Here is a 15,448-nt window from a genome sequence, read left to right as displayed (position 1 = left end):
CCAGCTTCTCCTATATAAGCACACAACTATGGAACGCACTACCAAACATCGTGAAAGCAACAAATGACCACATAAACTTCCGGAAACTACTAAAAACTAATCTGTTCAAAAAGGTATACCCTAACAATCCAACTTAAATGTCCTAACTCTGCAACACAACGTAACCAAAGCTCATGCAGGACATAACTCAACTCTTCCTCCTTATGATTACCCAATGTATCTGTCACACATGAACTCTACTCTGCCACAATATCACTCTGTATTTGTTCATACCGATATTGGCAATTGCCTGTACGGTAACATGTAAGCCACATTGAGCCTGCAAATAGGTTGGAAAATGTGGGATACAAATGTAACAAATAAATAAATAAAATTACTGTAATGCACTCTACAATGGTCTGACTACAAAGGGCCTGCACCAGCTCCAATTGATTAAGAATACTGCAGCAAGACTAATAGAAGGTTGCAAGCGATGTGACTACATCACACCATTTTTACAAAAACTTCATTGGCTACCAGTACAATACAGCCAGGGCTAAATTTAAAACTCTACGTCTGATTTTCAAGGCCCTTAAAGGAAATGGCCCAGAGTGCCTGAAGAATAGGATGAGATCCTCTGCACACCTTCAAGGACACTAAGGTCCTCCCAAGGACTATCACTAACCACACCCTCTCCAAAAGACATTACATGATGTGATACCGCAAGCGAGCCTTCTCCGGAGTAGCCCCCACACTCTGAAATGCACTCCCTGTAAGGCTCCGCTTAACACAAGACTATCTCTACTTCAGGAAGCAGGTGAAAGCTTGGCTCTTCAAACAGGCCTTTAATGGAAGAAGTAACTAACTTGTTAGTCTCACTCACACACACACAAGAAATGACACGGGCTGCACATACTACAGAAGGATGTTTATCCATTCCTACCCTTGCCGAGATAATATTTAACCATCTCTCTGACCTCATGTGCACCTTTCTTTAAATTAGTCACCTTACTTTCTAACTCCTCTTACTCTCTTACCTATCTATAGGTTCCATCTTTGCTTATACCCTACATTGTCAATTAAAAATGTTCTATTATGTATTGTGTTGACATTGTAAGTAGTATACTATGCCATACGTTGTATTGTTATTTGAATATTTTTACTGCTAATTGTCTATTGCTCATGTTTGATTTATGCTTACTGTACAGTGCCTTGAATTCCTTCAAAAAGGAGGAAAATAAATCGTAATAAACAAATAAATAAATACTACTTTCAAACAGAAATGATATCAGAGGCAGTTCATAACAATGCACGATAAACAAAATACATTAATGACTGAATATGGCAATAAATAAAAAAAAGGGGGTCTGCAGTCTACAGTAGGTACACACTCACTCTCACAAATAAGAAAAAAATAAGAAACTACCAACTAGAATGAACAAGAGGGTGAATAATACCAGAGTTCAACCTCTCCCCTGACATGGGTTCCATCACAAAACTTTTGAGGAAGATAAAAAGGATATAAAACAAATCCTCATCTTACACGAGTCAACTGACAAGCAAATAACAATGAAAGTGTCACCCTAGTGATGACAACTATTTGAGAGATATGACAGTGGCTCTTAGGCACCGTTTTCCTCAAAGCTCATTTGATGAAATGAAAATGTAAACAAGTAAGCGTGCAACATAAAAAGAAAGAACAAGTTCAGCAACACATAAACCATTATTTAAAAAAAAAAAAAAAAAAAACCTGCACTTGTGCAGCAAGGATACGAGTAGGAACTGGATCGCCGATTTTGCATGTTGCTGCGAGGTGAGGAGAGTTGATGTGCAGGACGCCAGCCTCCCCAGTGCAATCTTTCACAGGCTAGCTCGTAGCGTCTGCAGTCTCGGGACAGTGTCTCCCCTGGCTAAGATCCCTCATCGGGACCAAATGATGCCCAAGAGGAGGCACGAGAGCACAGGCGGACACCTCAGGAAACGCTCAGCTGGGCGGCTCCGCCCATTGCTCCGCAAGCCCCTTGTATGCTCTGAATGCTTCCCCCCAACCTCCCCCTCTCACAGGTGACTGGGGCAGGTGCGCGAATCGGCACCAGGCTGCGCAGCTCCCACTCGCCCCGCCATCTTGACAACCAGAGACGCAGCTTCCTTAGCAACGGAAACTAGGGGCAACGGGAGTGGGCGGAACTGAGCAAATGCGGGGTGAGACCAAGAAGCCAGAGGTTAGATTGAGAGCTCGGGGGAGTGGCAAGTAGAAGGGGTGGGGCCTGAGAACAAAAAGCGGCCGTCGTAGACGAGAACGGGAACTGAAGAGCCGGAGGAATATGGGATAGAGCAAGGAGGCTGGGATAGAGGATGGGTGGTTGTCAGAGCAGGCGGGATAGGGCCAGAGAACGAAAGAGGTAGTTGTGGAAAAAATCGGAACTGAAAGAGTAAAGAGGCAGGCTAGCCTGTTGCCATCTATGGCCACAGGATGGATGGTGTCACGTCAGAGTAGGAGTGGAAAAATCGGAACTGAAAGAGTAAAGAGGCAGGCTAGCCTGTTGCCATCTATGGCCACAGGATGGATGGTGTCACGTCAGAGTAGGAGGGGTGGGGCCAGAGTATATGAAAGTACGGGAAGAGAATCTGATTCTGAACCGAACAAAGGAGGTTGGAGAAAACAGAAGTTCGGGCTGAAGCCAGTAGGCGGAGCTTGACACGTTTTAGTTCACCCAAAACAATAGCAAACGCTATTGAAAACAATACTCAAAGATTATTAGCAATAAGGGACTGCCTATGCGTGGTCCATCTGTAAAAAGTCAAAAGCTGTGCCAGTTGGATAAGCAGTGCCTTAAAAGATGGAGGGCAAAAGATTTTTTATTTAACTTTTTTGAAAGCTTCCCCTTATCTAGATATAAGTATCATGAAATAAAAATGGAGTATCACTAAAACAGCTGCAAAACTTATTTGTAGCTGGTAGAAACTGCACTTCTAAACTCTGTATTTTGTGCTCATTTGTCTACACTGTTCTATACAGGTGGCCAAATTTCAGTGAGGCTATCCTGTTTCCTGATGGGTTCATATTAACTGTTGTAATCTGCTTGGTGTTATAAAGATAGACTGAAATTAAATGGAAGTAAACATGGAATCACATAAGTACATAAGTACATAAGTACATAAGTAGTGCCATACTGGGAAAGACCAAAGGTCCATCTAGCCCAGCATCCTGTCACCGACAGTGGCCAATCCAGGTCAAGGGCACCTGGCACGCTCCCCAAACGTAAAAACATTCCAGACAAGTTATACCTAAAAATGCGGAATTTTTCCAAGTCCATTTAATAGCGGTCTATGGACTTGTCCTTTAGGAATCTATCTAACCCCTTTTTAAACTCCGTCAAGCTAACCGCCCGTACCACGTTCTCCGGCAATGAATTCCAGAGTCTAATTACACGTTGGGTGAAGAAAAATTTTCTCCGATTCGTTTTAAATTTACCACACTGTAGCTTCAACTCATGCCCTCTAGTCCTAGTATTTTTGGATAGCGTGAACAGTCGCTTCACATCCACCCGATCCATTCCACTCATTATTTTATACACTTCTATCATATCTCCCCTCAGCCGTCTCTTCTCATCTCTTTTGTATAACTTTTAATTTTAGATACACAAATGGATTATTCTGTTGTTTGAGCATGTTTCAGGGACAAGTGGTTTTATAAGTCAAAATAATAAAAATAAATATTTTGTTTCATACATATCTCTCATTTGTTGAAACATAACTAAATGGGCTATAAGCCCTAATGCAGTCCATTGGTTTTTTTGTATTTTGTTCTTGTGATGGCTTATACTGTGCCAAAACTGGAAATACACTGAAACAGCATAATAGAATTCAGTAACACCCAAAACTTATTTTTTTCTATTTTAATCATCTTTATTAAAAGCAAAACATGTTGGTTGATAAGCTTCATACAGAACAAGAAAAAACAGTGAACCATCCAATATGGCACAATATAAACTTTTACAGAAAACATACCCCAAGAACCCTTCCCCTCCCATACGCCCCTCCCTCCCTATAAGCCCACCTGATTGTTTCCACCCGCCAAAATAACAGATGTACAGATCAGTAGGACTCAAAGTAGTACAAAACAACACAGTTTATACCAAATTGTTTAACCACCCTTGGGTTTTGCCTTTGGGGTTAACAAACAATACCATGTGCATTTAAGGTCTATATAAATTAATTGAAAAAATCTATTTTTAAGGCATATGTCCTAAATATCAACAGAAAAGTGATGAAAACCCAAACCAGCTAGACGGTGGGAATAGGGAGAAGAATCGCTGTTCACCCTTTGTAAAGGAGGAAAAGGGGCCTCAGTTGATGTCGTAGCTGATATAGTGCAATGCAATCTTAACGATCAGTTACATACAGCTATTCTATAATTGATTACTCTCTGTTTTCTATCTTTTAACCAGTTTTTAATCCAGAATACGACACTACTTCCTATCCCATGCTGGAGTCTTTCATGAGGTACTATCAGGCTTATTTTCGAAAGTGATTGCCGGCCATTTTCCGACACAAATCGGGAGATAGCCGGCGATCTCTCAAAAGCGGCAAAATCGGTATAATCAAAAGCGGCTTTTTTGACAGCATCGCTGTTTTCCCATCGCCTCGCCAGCAAAAGTTCAAGGGGGCGTGTCAGCGACGTAGCGAAGGTGGGACATGGGTGGGCATGGGCGTGGCTACCAGATGGCCAGCTTTCGCGGATAATGGAAAAAAAAGCGGCGTTAAGCAGTATTTTGCTGGGTTTACTTGGTCCTTTTATTTTTATGACCAAGCCTCAAAAAGGTGCCCCAACTGACCAGATGACCACCGGAGGGAATGGGGGATGACCTCCCCATGGTCCCCCAGTGATCACCAACCCCCTCCCACACTAAAAAAATAAAAATAAAAACCTTTTTCTACCAGCTTGTATGCCAACCTCAAATGTCATACCCAGCTCCCTGACAGCAGTATGCAAGTCCCTGGAGCAGTTTTTAATGGGTGCAGTGCATGTCAGGCAGGCAGACCCAGATCCATCCCCTCCCTACCTGTTACACTTGTGGTGCTAAGTGTTGAGCCCTCCAAACCCCCCCCCAACACCCACTCTACCCACATGTAGGTGCCCCCCTTCACCCATAAGGGCTATGGTAATGGTGTAGAGTTGTGGGGAGTGGGTTTGGGGGGGATTTGGGTGGCTCAGCACCCAAAATAAGGGAGCTATGCACCTGGGAGCTATTTGTGTATTTTTTAAACATTTTTAGAAGTGCCCCCTAGGGTGCCCGGTTGGTGTCCTGGCATGTCAGGGGGACCAGTGCACTACAAATGCTGGCTCCTCCCATGACCAAATGCCTTGGATTTCGCCGGGTTTGAGATCGCCGACATTTTTTCCCATTATCGCTGAAAAACAAAACTGGCGATCTCAAACCCGGCGAAATCCAAGGCATTTGGCCAGGCTAAACCGTACTATCGAAAAAAAGATGGCCGGCCATCTTTTTCGATAATACGGTTTAGTCTGGCCAAATGCCTTGGATTTCGCCGGGTTTGAGATCGCCGGCGATCTATTTCGCCGGCGACGTTCAATTATGCCCCTCTTTGTCAAACGCAAGATATTCTCCGAGGTAATTGCCTGCCTCTGGAAACTGTTCTCTATTTTAACTATATAAGCAATTACATAGCTGAAGTAACACCCTCAGCGTCAGTCCTTAACAATTCTATGGTATCAACTGAGGCCCGTTTTCCTCCTTTACAAAGGGTGTACAGCGATTCTTCTTTATATTCCTTCGGTCTAGCTGGTTTGGGTTTCGATCACTTTTCTGTTGACCTTTAGTGTGAGCTACTAGCAAGTGATCGCTGCTTTTTAATATATTTATAAATGATCTAGAGTTGAAAGTAACTAGTGAGGTAATTAAATTTGCTGACAACACAAAGTAATTCAAAGTTGTTAAATCACAAAAGGATTGTGAAAAATTATAAGAGGACCTTACAAGAGTGGGAGACTGGGCATCTAAATGGCAGATGACGTTTAATGTGAGCAAGTGCAAAGTGATGCATGTGGTAAAGAGTAACCCAAATTATAGCTACATAATTCAAGGTTCCACATTAGGAGTCACAGACCAGGAAACGTTGATGATGCGTTGAAACCCTCTGCTCAGTGTTTAGCGGCGGCTAAGAAAGCAAATAGAATGTTAGGTATTATTAGGAAAGGAATGGAAATCAAAAATGAGGACATTATAATGCCTTTGTACCGCTCCATGGTGCGACTATACCTCAAATATTGTGTTCAATTCTGGTCACCACATTAAAAGATATAGTGGAATTAGAGGTACAGAGAAGGGAGACGAAAATGATAAAGGGGATAGGATGACTTCCCTGTGAGGAAAGGCTAAAGTGGCTAAGGCTCTTCAGCTTGGAGAAAAGACAGCTGAGGAGAGATATGATAGAGAGCTATAAAATAATGAGTGGAGTGGAACAGGTAGATGTGAATCGCTTGTTTACTCTTTCCAAAAATAATAGGAGTAGGAGGCATGTAATGAAGCTACAAAGTAGTAAATTTAACACAAATCAGAGAAAATGTTTCTTCACTCAATGTAGAATTCATTGCCAGAGAATGTAGTAAAAGCAGTTAGCTTAGCAGGGTTTAAGAAAGGCTTGGATGGCTTCCTAAAGGAAAAGTTCATAGACCATTATTAAAATGGACTTGGGGAAAATCCACTGCTTATTTCTAGGATAAGAAGCATAAAATGTATTGTACTTTTTTGGGATCTTGCCAAGTAGTTGTGACCTGGATTAGCCACTTTTGGAAACAGGATGCTGGGCTTGATGGACCTTCGGTCTGTCCCAGTATGACAATACTTAGGTACTTATGTACTTATTTTTCCTTAAGCAGCAATGAACTGCCTAGCTGATGGATTGTTGTTACTGCCCCCGAGACACCAAAATTTTCCAAAAAAATAACTCCAAATGAACTTGGCTTACGTTAAAGGCACACAAGAATTTCATTTGGTATTCAGGTTTACCAATCAGCAAGTCATAGAGCATCAGCAAACTGTCAATGCTGCTTTCCCTTAGCCATCATTATTCCCAGGATGCATCTATATACAATTTTGATATCTCTCTTATAAACAGTAGTAATAAACAATAGTAAGTGCATTTTTATAATATACCACTGCAGTCCACAAAACAAAAGGAGCAAGTTCCCACAAACCATCTTTCTCTTTTGATCTAGGCACAGGAAAAAAAAAGATTTTAAATGCTCACAGGTTTCAACCTAATTCATGTTTAATGTGGGATATAAATCAGTGGCGTAGCTAGACCTGATACTTTTTTTATGGGGGGGAACTTAACATGGATGGGGGCACTAGGCATTTAGGTGTGAGCAGTGCTTGATGTGCTTCTAAATAATGCCTTAGAGTGCAATTGATGATGGATTTTGAAGTAAACACTCTGGCTAACAGCTGTCCTGTAGCAACATTATACCCCATGCACACTTATGAAAACTTTGAAAACAATGACATTTTAAAATATTTATTTATTTGTTACATTTGTATCCCACATTTTCCCACCCATTTGCAGGCTCAATGTGGCTTACATAGTACTGTAAAGGCATTTGCCAAGTGCGGTAGAGAAACAAATACAACGTGATGTGGAGGGGCATAATCGAACTTGGCGCCCATCTTTACGGGCGCCCCGAAGAAGGGGCGGGGCATCCGGTATTATCGAAACAAGGTGGGCGTCCATCTTTCGTTTCGATAATACGGTTGGGGACCTTAGAGATGGGCGGCCTCGGTTTTCAACTATAATGCATCACAAAAACGACCAAATTCAAGGTTTTTGGTTGTGGGAGGAGCCAGCATTCGTATGGCACTGGTCCCCCTCACATGCCAGGACACCAACCGGGCACCCTAGGGGGCACTGCAGTGGACATCACAAATTACTCCCAGCTGCATAGTTCCCTTACCTTGTGTGCTGAGCCCCCCCAACCCCCCCCCCAAAACCCACTACCCACAACTCTACACCACTACCATAGCCCTTAGGGATGAAGAGGGGCACCTACATGTGGGTACAGTGGGTTTCGGGTGGGTTTTGGAGGGCCCACATTTACCACTACAAGTGTAACAGGTAGGGGGGGATGGGCCTGGGTCCGCCTGTCTGAAGTGCACTGCACCCACTAAAAACTGCTCCAGGGACCTGCATACTGCTGTCATGGAGCTGGGTATGACATTTGAGGCTGGCATAGAGGCTGGCAAAAAATGTTTTTTAAATTGTTTTTTTAGGGTGAGAGGGGGTTGGTGACCACTGGGTGAGTAAGGGGAGGTCATCCCCAATTCCCTCCGGTGTTCATCTGGTCGGTTTGGGCACTTTTTCGAGGCTTGGCTGTATAGGTGCCCGGTATAAGAGGCTTGGGGAGGCTATGCCTCCCCAGCCACAGCAGGATGGATCAGCTGTTTCTATAGAAATACTAAATAGTATTAGTAGTAGTTCTCCTGCGAGTCCTGCTGCTCTGGGGGGTTTAAATAGCAGCAGAAGCCATCTCTAGCCTTGTGTCTAACCAGTTGTAATTTGATTATTTTACTGCTGGGAGAGCAGAGTAGGGGGGTTGGCTGGAGGTGTCCTGGGTTGCCAGGGAGATATTTAACTAGGATCATGAATTCCTGCACATGAGCAGTTCACACCAAAGAGACTTGCACTGACCCCTGAAATTTTAAAAGTGCTAAAAATAAGTTTTAAAAGTATTTGCATTAAATCTAATTGCAGAATTTAGGTGCTAGGAAGTGGGATTGGTATGCTATGTACTCAAATTTGCTCAAGCCATATGCAAATTAGTCCGTTTTTGGAGGTTCTCATTTGCATATTTATGGGTAAAAATTGTTGGAAATGTTTACAGCCTTAATGTTAGGGCATGGCTCTGATCAAAAATGTGAACTTTGATCCAAAAACGAAGGGTTTAGCTAGTGTTTTTGACTAAAATTTTTCATTAGAGTGTCTGTATGTGAATCTGCATTCAAATAGAGCTCTCTGATTGGATGAGCAGCTCCTGTTAGAAAATCTGCCCGGGAACAGAGAGGAGAGGAGAGAATCAATGGGTGGGTATGGATGGCTAGAGGAGGGGCAGGGGAGCGAGGACAAGAAATGAAGAAGAAAGACAGAAAGTAAAGAAATAAATGGAAAGGAAGCCCTGGAAACGGAGTTAAGAGGACAGATAGCAGCAGAATCAGATACTGGGCCAGCATGATCAGAAAAACAAAGTCACCAGACAACAAAGGTAGAAAAAATCATTTTATTTTCATTATAGTGTTTGGAATATGTCCACTTTGAGAATCAGGTGCTCAACATTAAATGTTTATATTTATTTACTTATGTATGGCATTTTATCCCACATTAAACATGAATTAGGATGTTTTGTGGCTCTACATGAGTGGAGGAGTGGCCTAGTGGTTAGGGTGGTGGACTTTGGTCCTGGGGAACTGAGGAACTGAGTTCGATTCCCAGCACAGGCAGCTCCTTGTGAACTCTGGGCAAGTCACTTAACCCTCCATTGCCTGCCACATAGAGCCTGCCATAAGTGGGAAAGCACGGGGTACAAATGTAACAAAAAAAAATAAAAAATTGTGATATTATGATCCTTGTTTCATACTGTTGACAGTCTGCATTTTCCATATGGGTGGTATATTGGTGTATTAGGTTCTGCCCAGTGTAATATTTATGGTACAGTAAGGTTCTGAGTGTGTTTTTGCACAAAGTTGTGCATAGTGTTTTGAAGTTGAGCGATTGTGGTTAGTATATGCTTTGAGCAACCACTTTATTCTTTGACATAAGATACATATCTAATATCTAAATTTAATAAAAGGTATTAATTGTGACTTTTATTTTTATTTATTTTTTCTGTGTGTTATCAGACAGTTATGGATTTAAGCTGCACCCCTGGCCTCACCCCTAACCCCGCCCCCTTTAGCCTCCCTAAACAGTTCGGCCACCGACCGCCTATGCTTGGTTGTGAAACAAAAGGGACCAAGTAAAGTCGGCCAAATGCTCGTAAGGGACGCCCTTCTTTTTTCCATTATCGGCGGAGGACGGCCATCTCTTTACCACGCCCTCGCCCCGCCTTCGGTACACTGGCAACACGCCCCCTTGAACTTTGGCCGTCCCCACGACGGAAAGCAGTTGAGGGCGGCCAAAATTGGCTTTTGATTATGCTGATTTGGCCGGCCCTGAGAGAAAGATGCCCATCTCCTAATTTGTGTTGGAAGATGGGTGCCCTTCTCTTTCGAAAATGAGCTGGATAGTCACATTATCCCATAACTTAACCTTTGCCATTATAGTAGACTTGATTCTGGTCAGCACCTCAACACACATCACAGTATCCTGTAAAATAATTACTACAATGGTACATATCCTTCAACTTGCTTTATAACAAATATAAACACCTTATTAATCTAATTTAATAAAACAGGTAAATACCTCTGAAATAGCAGTTTAAATATATAGCCTAAGAAATCTAATATAAAAAATACTGACGTCTAACACTGCACACTGAACTATCAAGCTGTTAATCTAAACATATTTTTTTTGCATCCACAGAAACCCTCATAGCTCCTCTTCAAAGAATGGATGCAAAGCAGATAAAGGGCATTTCCCCAGGAATACACCATACAAAAAAAAAAGCTGATTTTGATGTAATGTCAGTAAAGCAACAGCACAACATGAAGACACATTCCACACAACACTGAAACTCAGACCAAAAAACAGCGAAGTTTGGCGGGAGAATCGTTTGGCAACGTTCACGCTAGATACTTTTCTATTAAACAAGTTTATGTTTAGAACTCTGCATGGCGCTGCAGACACAATGTACTGTTAGTGTGTGGATTTTATGTCTTTGCACCTGCATTTGATCAGATATCAATTGACTTCTGATGTAGGCCTTTGGCCGAAACACGGTCCGTCTTGAGTCATTTGCATGTTTAAATAAAGAATCTTCTGCCATCCATTGTCCACTTTGCTGTTTTTTTTGTCTGAGTAATCTCAGAAAAAATATAGACCATCTCCACTCCCAAGCATATTGTGAAGTACCTACAACACAAACAGGGGCATTTTCGAAAGAGAAGAGCGCCCAACTTCCGACACAAATTGGGAGATGGGCGTCCTTCTTGCAGGGTCGCCTAAATCGGCATAATTGAAAGCCGATTTTGGGCGTCCTCAACTGCAGTCCATCGCGGGGACGACCAAAGTTCACGGGGGCATGTCGGAAGCATAGCGAAGGCAGGACTGGGGTGTGCTGAAGAGATGGGCATCCTCTGCTGAATGGAAACAAGAAGGGCGTCCCTGACGAGCATTTGGTCGACTTTACTTGGTCCATTTTTTTTCATGACCAAGCCTCAAAAAGGTGCCCAAACTGACCAGATGACCACCGGAGGGAATCGGGGATGACCTCCCCTTACTCCCCCAGTGGTCGCCAACCCCCTCCCACTCTAAAAAAAACCTTTTAAAATATTTTTTGCCAGCCTCTATGCCAGTCTCAAATGTCATACCCAGCTCCATGACAGCAGTATGCAGGTCCCTGGAGCAGTGTTAGTGGGTACTGCAGTGCACTTCAGGCAGGCGGACCCACGCCCCCCCCCCCCCACCTGTTACACTTGTGCTGATAAATGTGAGCCCTTCAAAACCCACCCAAAACTCACTGTACCCACATATAGGTGCCCCCCTTCACCTCTTAGGGCTATGGTAGTGGTGTACAGTTGTGGGGAGTGGGTTTTGGGGGGCTCAGCACACAAGTTAAGGGAGCTATGCACCTGGGAGCTTTTTCTGAAGTCCACTGCAGTGCCCCCTAGGGTGCCCGGTTGGTGTCCTGGCATGTCAGGGGGACCACTACGACTGCTGGCTCCTCCCACGACCAAATGCCTTGGATTTGGTCGTTTTTGAGATGGGCGTCCTCAGTTTCCATTATCGCCAAAAACCGGAGATGACCATCTCTAAGGATGACCTAAGGGCGACCATCTCTAAGGTCGACCTAAATGTTGAGATTTGGACGTCCCCAACCGTATTATTGAAACAAAAGATGGACGCCCATCTTGTTTCGATAATAGCAGTTTCCCCACCCCTTCGCCGGGACGTTCCTAGAGATGGGCGCCCTTAGAAATGGTCGTCCCCATTCGATTATGCCCCTCCATGCCTACAAAAATCACTCAAGACCTATAGAGCTAATCTACTTTACCATAACATCACTAACTTACAGTAGTAATACAACAAGGACCCTACCTAGGAAAATGCAACACAGTAAATATTGGGAAACTGAAGAAACTGAATAATTACAGATGCTTAAATAGAAACCCCATGAAAACGGACTACCTGGTTTTGGTCACTGAACAAAAACAGACCCTTGCTAGGTACAGAATAAGTGAGCACAATGTCAAAATATGAATACATAGACAAAAATTAACCCTAAGAAGCCACACTTTGCAAATAATGCAACACTAGAAAAAGAGAAATGGATATGGCACTCTGCAAAATATAAAGAAAGCAGTGTGAATTAACTGTAAATTTGACATTTTCTGCTCACTGAATTAAGAATAAAGTTAAAATTCTTTCTACCTTTGTTGTCTGGTTGTTGTTTTTTTTTTCCTATTACGTTTGTCCCAGTCTCCAATTTCTGCTTTCCTCTGTCTTTTCTTAACTTTCATTACAAGATCTCCAATCCATCTGCTACCTTTTCTCTCCCTTCCTGTCTTTTCTCTGCGTTTATATTTGCTCATTTAAATTTTATCCTCGTTCTCCCTTTCTCTCACCTGTAATCACTAGTCTCCTTCTTTTCATGGCTCATTTATCTACTGGCTTTTCCCATTTCTTTCTCCAGCACTCACATTGGCCCCTCTATCTCTCTCCTTTCCTTTCCCCATCTTTCACTCACTGTCTAGTCTCCCTCTCAGCCCTCACCCACCCTTCATTGACTCTCTTCCCTTCGCCAGCCCACCTCTGTCTCTTTCCTTTTCTTGCCTCCAGTCCATTCTTCTGTTACCCTGTACCCCATCTCCTACTGCATCTCTTTCACCATGTGTTTAGCCACATTTATGCCATCCTGTGATATAGCTGAATTCTATTATTCTGCCTTGCTGTATTTTCAGATGTAAGCCACAATGAATCTGAGTTTGCTTGGGATAATGTGGGATATAAATGTAAAAAAACAAAAAGATCCTTTATCCTCCATCTTTAAGACACTGCCTATCCAGCTGGATAGTGATGGCACAAGAAAAGCAAGTTTGGTCTGTGAAGACTAACTTAAAATAACCTGTTCCTTGGCTGGGCTCTAGTTTTACAAATTGAAAATGTGACCATACCATGCCTCTGTGGTTATGTTCTACTAATAGGTTAAACAATTAACTGGCCTTCTTGAAAGGATATATACAACCTTTGTTTGCATGACTAGGAACAAAAACATATACTTATCTATTTAATATCACAATTCCTCATGTATAGCCACAAAACAACCTTTTAGGGTGGATAGTGTTCACAATGAGCTCCTTTTATTATCAACCAGATAGAGATAAATGTTTTCAGTTTTGACGCAGTATAAGTTATCACAAGAACAAAATAAAAGAAAGCCAATGGACTGCATTAGGGGCTCATAGCCCATTTATATTTAAACAAAAGGGATCTGCATGAAACAAAATATTTATTGTTATTTTGACTTATAAAACCACTTTTCGCCGAAACATGCTTCAAACAGAATAATCCATTTGTGTATCTAAAATGTAAATTTCTACAAAACAGATGAAGTGAAGATACGATTCCATGAGCCCCAGTGAAAGGAGCGTTTAATTTTGCTTCCATTTAGTTTCAATGTATTCCATCTTTACAACACCAGGCTTCCCAAGGCAGATTTCAACAACAGTTAAGATGAACCCATCAGGAAACAGGATTTTGACCATCTGTATTGTATAGACAGTGTAGAAAAATGAGCACAAAATACAAAGTTTATAACTGCTGTTTCTACCTGCTACAGTAAATTTCAAGCTGTTTTAGTGATATTCAAATTTTTTATTGCATCTTTTTATATCTACATATGGGAAGTTTTCAAATAAATTAAAAAGCTAAGTAAAAAAAAATATTTTGACCTACACTTTTTAAGGCACTGTAACAGATTTTGACCTTTTACAGCTGGAATACACATCAGGCTTATTTTTGAAAGTGATGTGCGCCCATATTTCAACCCAAATCGGGAGATGGGCGCCCATCTCAGTATAATCGAAAGCTGATTTTGGGCATCTTCACCTGCACTCTGTCGCGGGAACGAACAAAGTTGATGGGGCGTGTCGGAGGTGTGGTGAAGGCGGGACTGGGGCATGTTTATTGGCTGAGGAGAGATGGGCGCCCTCGGCCGATAATCGAAAAAAAGGCATTTTTACAGTGAATTTGGGTCACTTTTTTTGGACTTTTTTTTCCACGAACAAGTCCCAAAAAAGTGCCCTAAATGACCAGATGACCACTGGAGGGAATCGGGGATCACCACCCCTGACTCCCCCAGTGGTCACTAACCCCCTCCCACAAAAAAAGACAACTTTAACAACTTTTTTTTCCAGCCTGTATGCCAGCCTCAAATGCCATACCCAGCTTCATCACAGCAGTATGCAGGTCCCTGGAGGAGTTGTTATTGGGTGCAGTGGACTTCAGCCAGGTGGACCCAGGCCCATCCCCCCCTACCTGTTACACTTGTGGTGGTAAATGGGAGCGCTCCAAACCGCCCCCAAAACCCACTGTACCCACTTCTAGGTGCCCCCCTTCAGCCATAAGTGCTATGGTAATGGTGTAGAGTTGTGGGCAGTGGGTTTTGGGGGGGATTTGTGGGGCTCAGCACCCAAGGGAAGGGAGCTATGGACTTGGAAGGTATTAAACTTTTTTTTTTACTTGTTACAAGTGCCCCCTAGGGTGCCCGGTTGGTGTCTTGGCATGTGAGGGGGACCAGTGCACTATGAGTCCTGGCCCCTCCCATGACCAAATGCCTTGGATTTGTTCATTTTTGAGCTGGGTGTCTTCGGTTTCCATTATCGCTGAAAAACAAAACCGCCCAGCTCAAATTCGCACAAATCCGATGCATTTGCCCGGCACAAACCGTATTATCGAAAAAAAAGACGGACGCCCATTTTTTTTTGAAAATACGGTCTGTCCTGCCTCTTCACATACCCGTTCTCAGAGATAGATGCCCATAGAGATGGGCGTTCGCGTTCGATTATGCCCCTCAAGGCAATCTGTAATAATCTTTTGCTATTGTTTTGGGTGAGCGAAGATGGTGGCATATATTATTTTTGCAGGTACTTTTTCTGTCCCTGATAGGCTCAAAATCTAAGGGAAGGGGATATGCCAGCCCAGTTGGGGCATATTTTGTTGATCCATTGTTGAATGGCTCAAAAGTCAATCAAAATCTTTGTTCAAATTATAGACCAGTGGCTAACATTCCATTTCT

The 15,448-nt window shown here is 42.7% G+C and overlaps 1 protein-coding gene across 6 annotated transcripts in view; it reads right to left on the bottom strand.

Moving 5' to 3' along the window:
• Positions 1-1,974, bottom strand: part of CEP126 (centrosomal protein 126) — a 252,066-nt gene extending 250,092 nt beyond the window's left edge. For all 6 annotated transcript variants that reach the window (XM_030200229.1, XM_030200234.1, XM_030200233.1 and 3 more), the window contains exon 1: positions 1,753-1,974. In XM_030200229.1, the coding sequence (XP_030056089.1) occupies positions 1,753-1,781 (29 nt within the window). In that variant the 5' untranslated portion in view covers positions 1,782-1,974. The remainder of the gene's footprint in view (positions 1-1,752) is intronic.
• Between the last annotated feature and the right edge of the window lie 13,474 nt (positions 1,975-15,448).

The sequence above is a fragment of the Microcaecilia unicolor genome, chromosome 4 (assembly GCF_901765095.1).
Source record: "Microcaecilia unicolor chromosome 4, aMicUni1.1, whole genome shotgun sequence".
NCBI lineage: Eukaryota > Metazoa > Chordata > Amphibia > Gymnophiona > Siphonopidae > Microcaecilia > Microcaecilia unicolor.
This window is presented reverse-complemented; position numbering and strand designations above follow the sequence as displayed.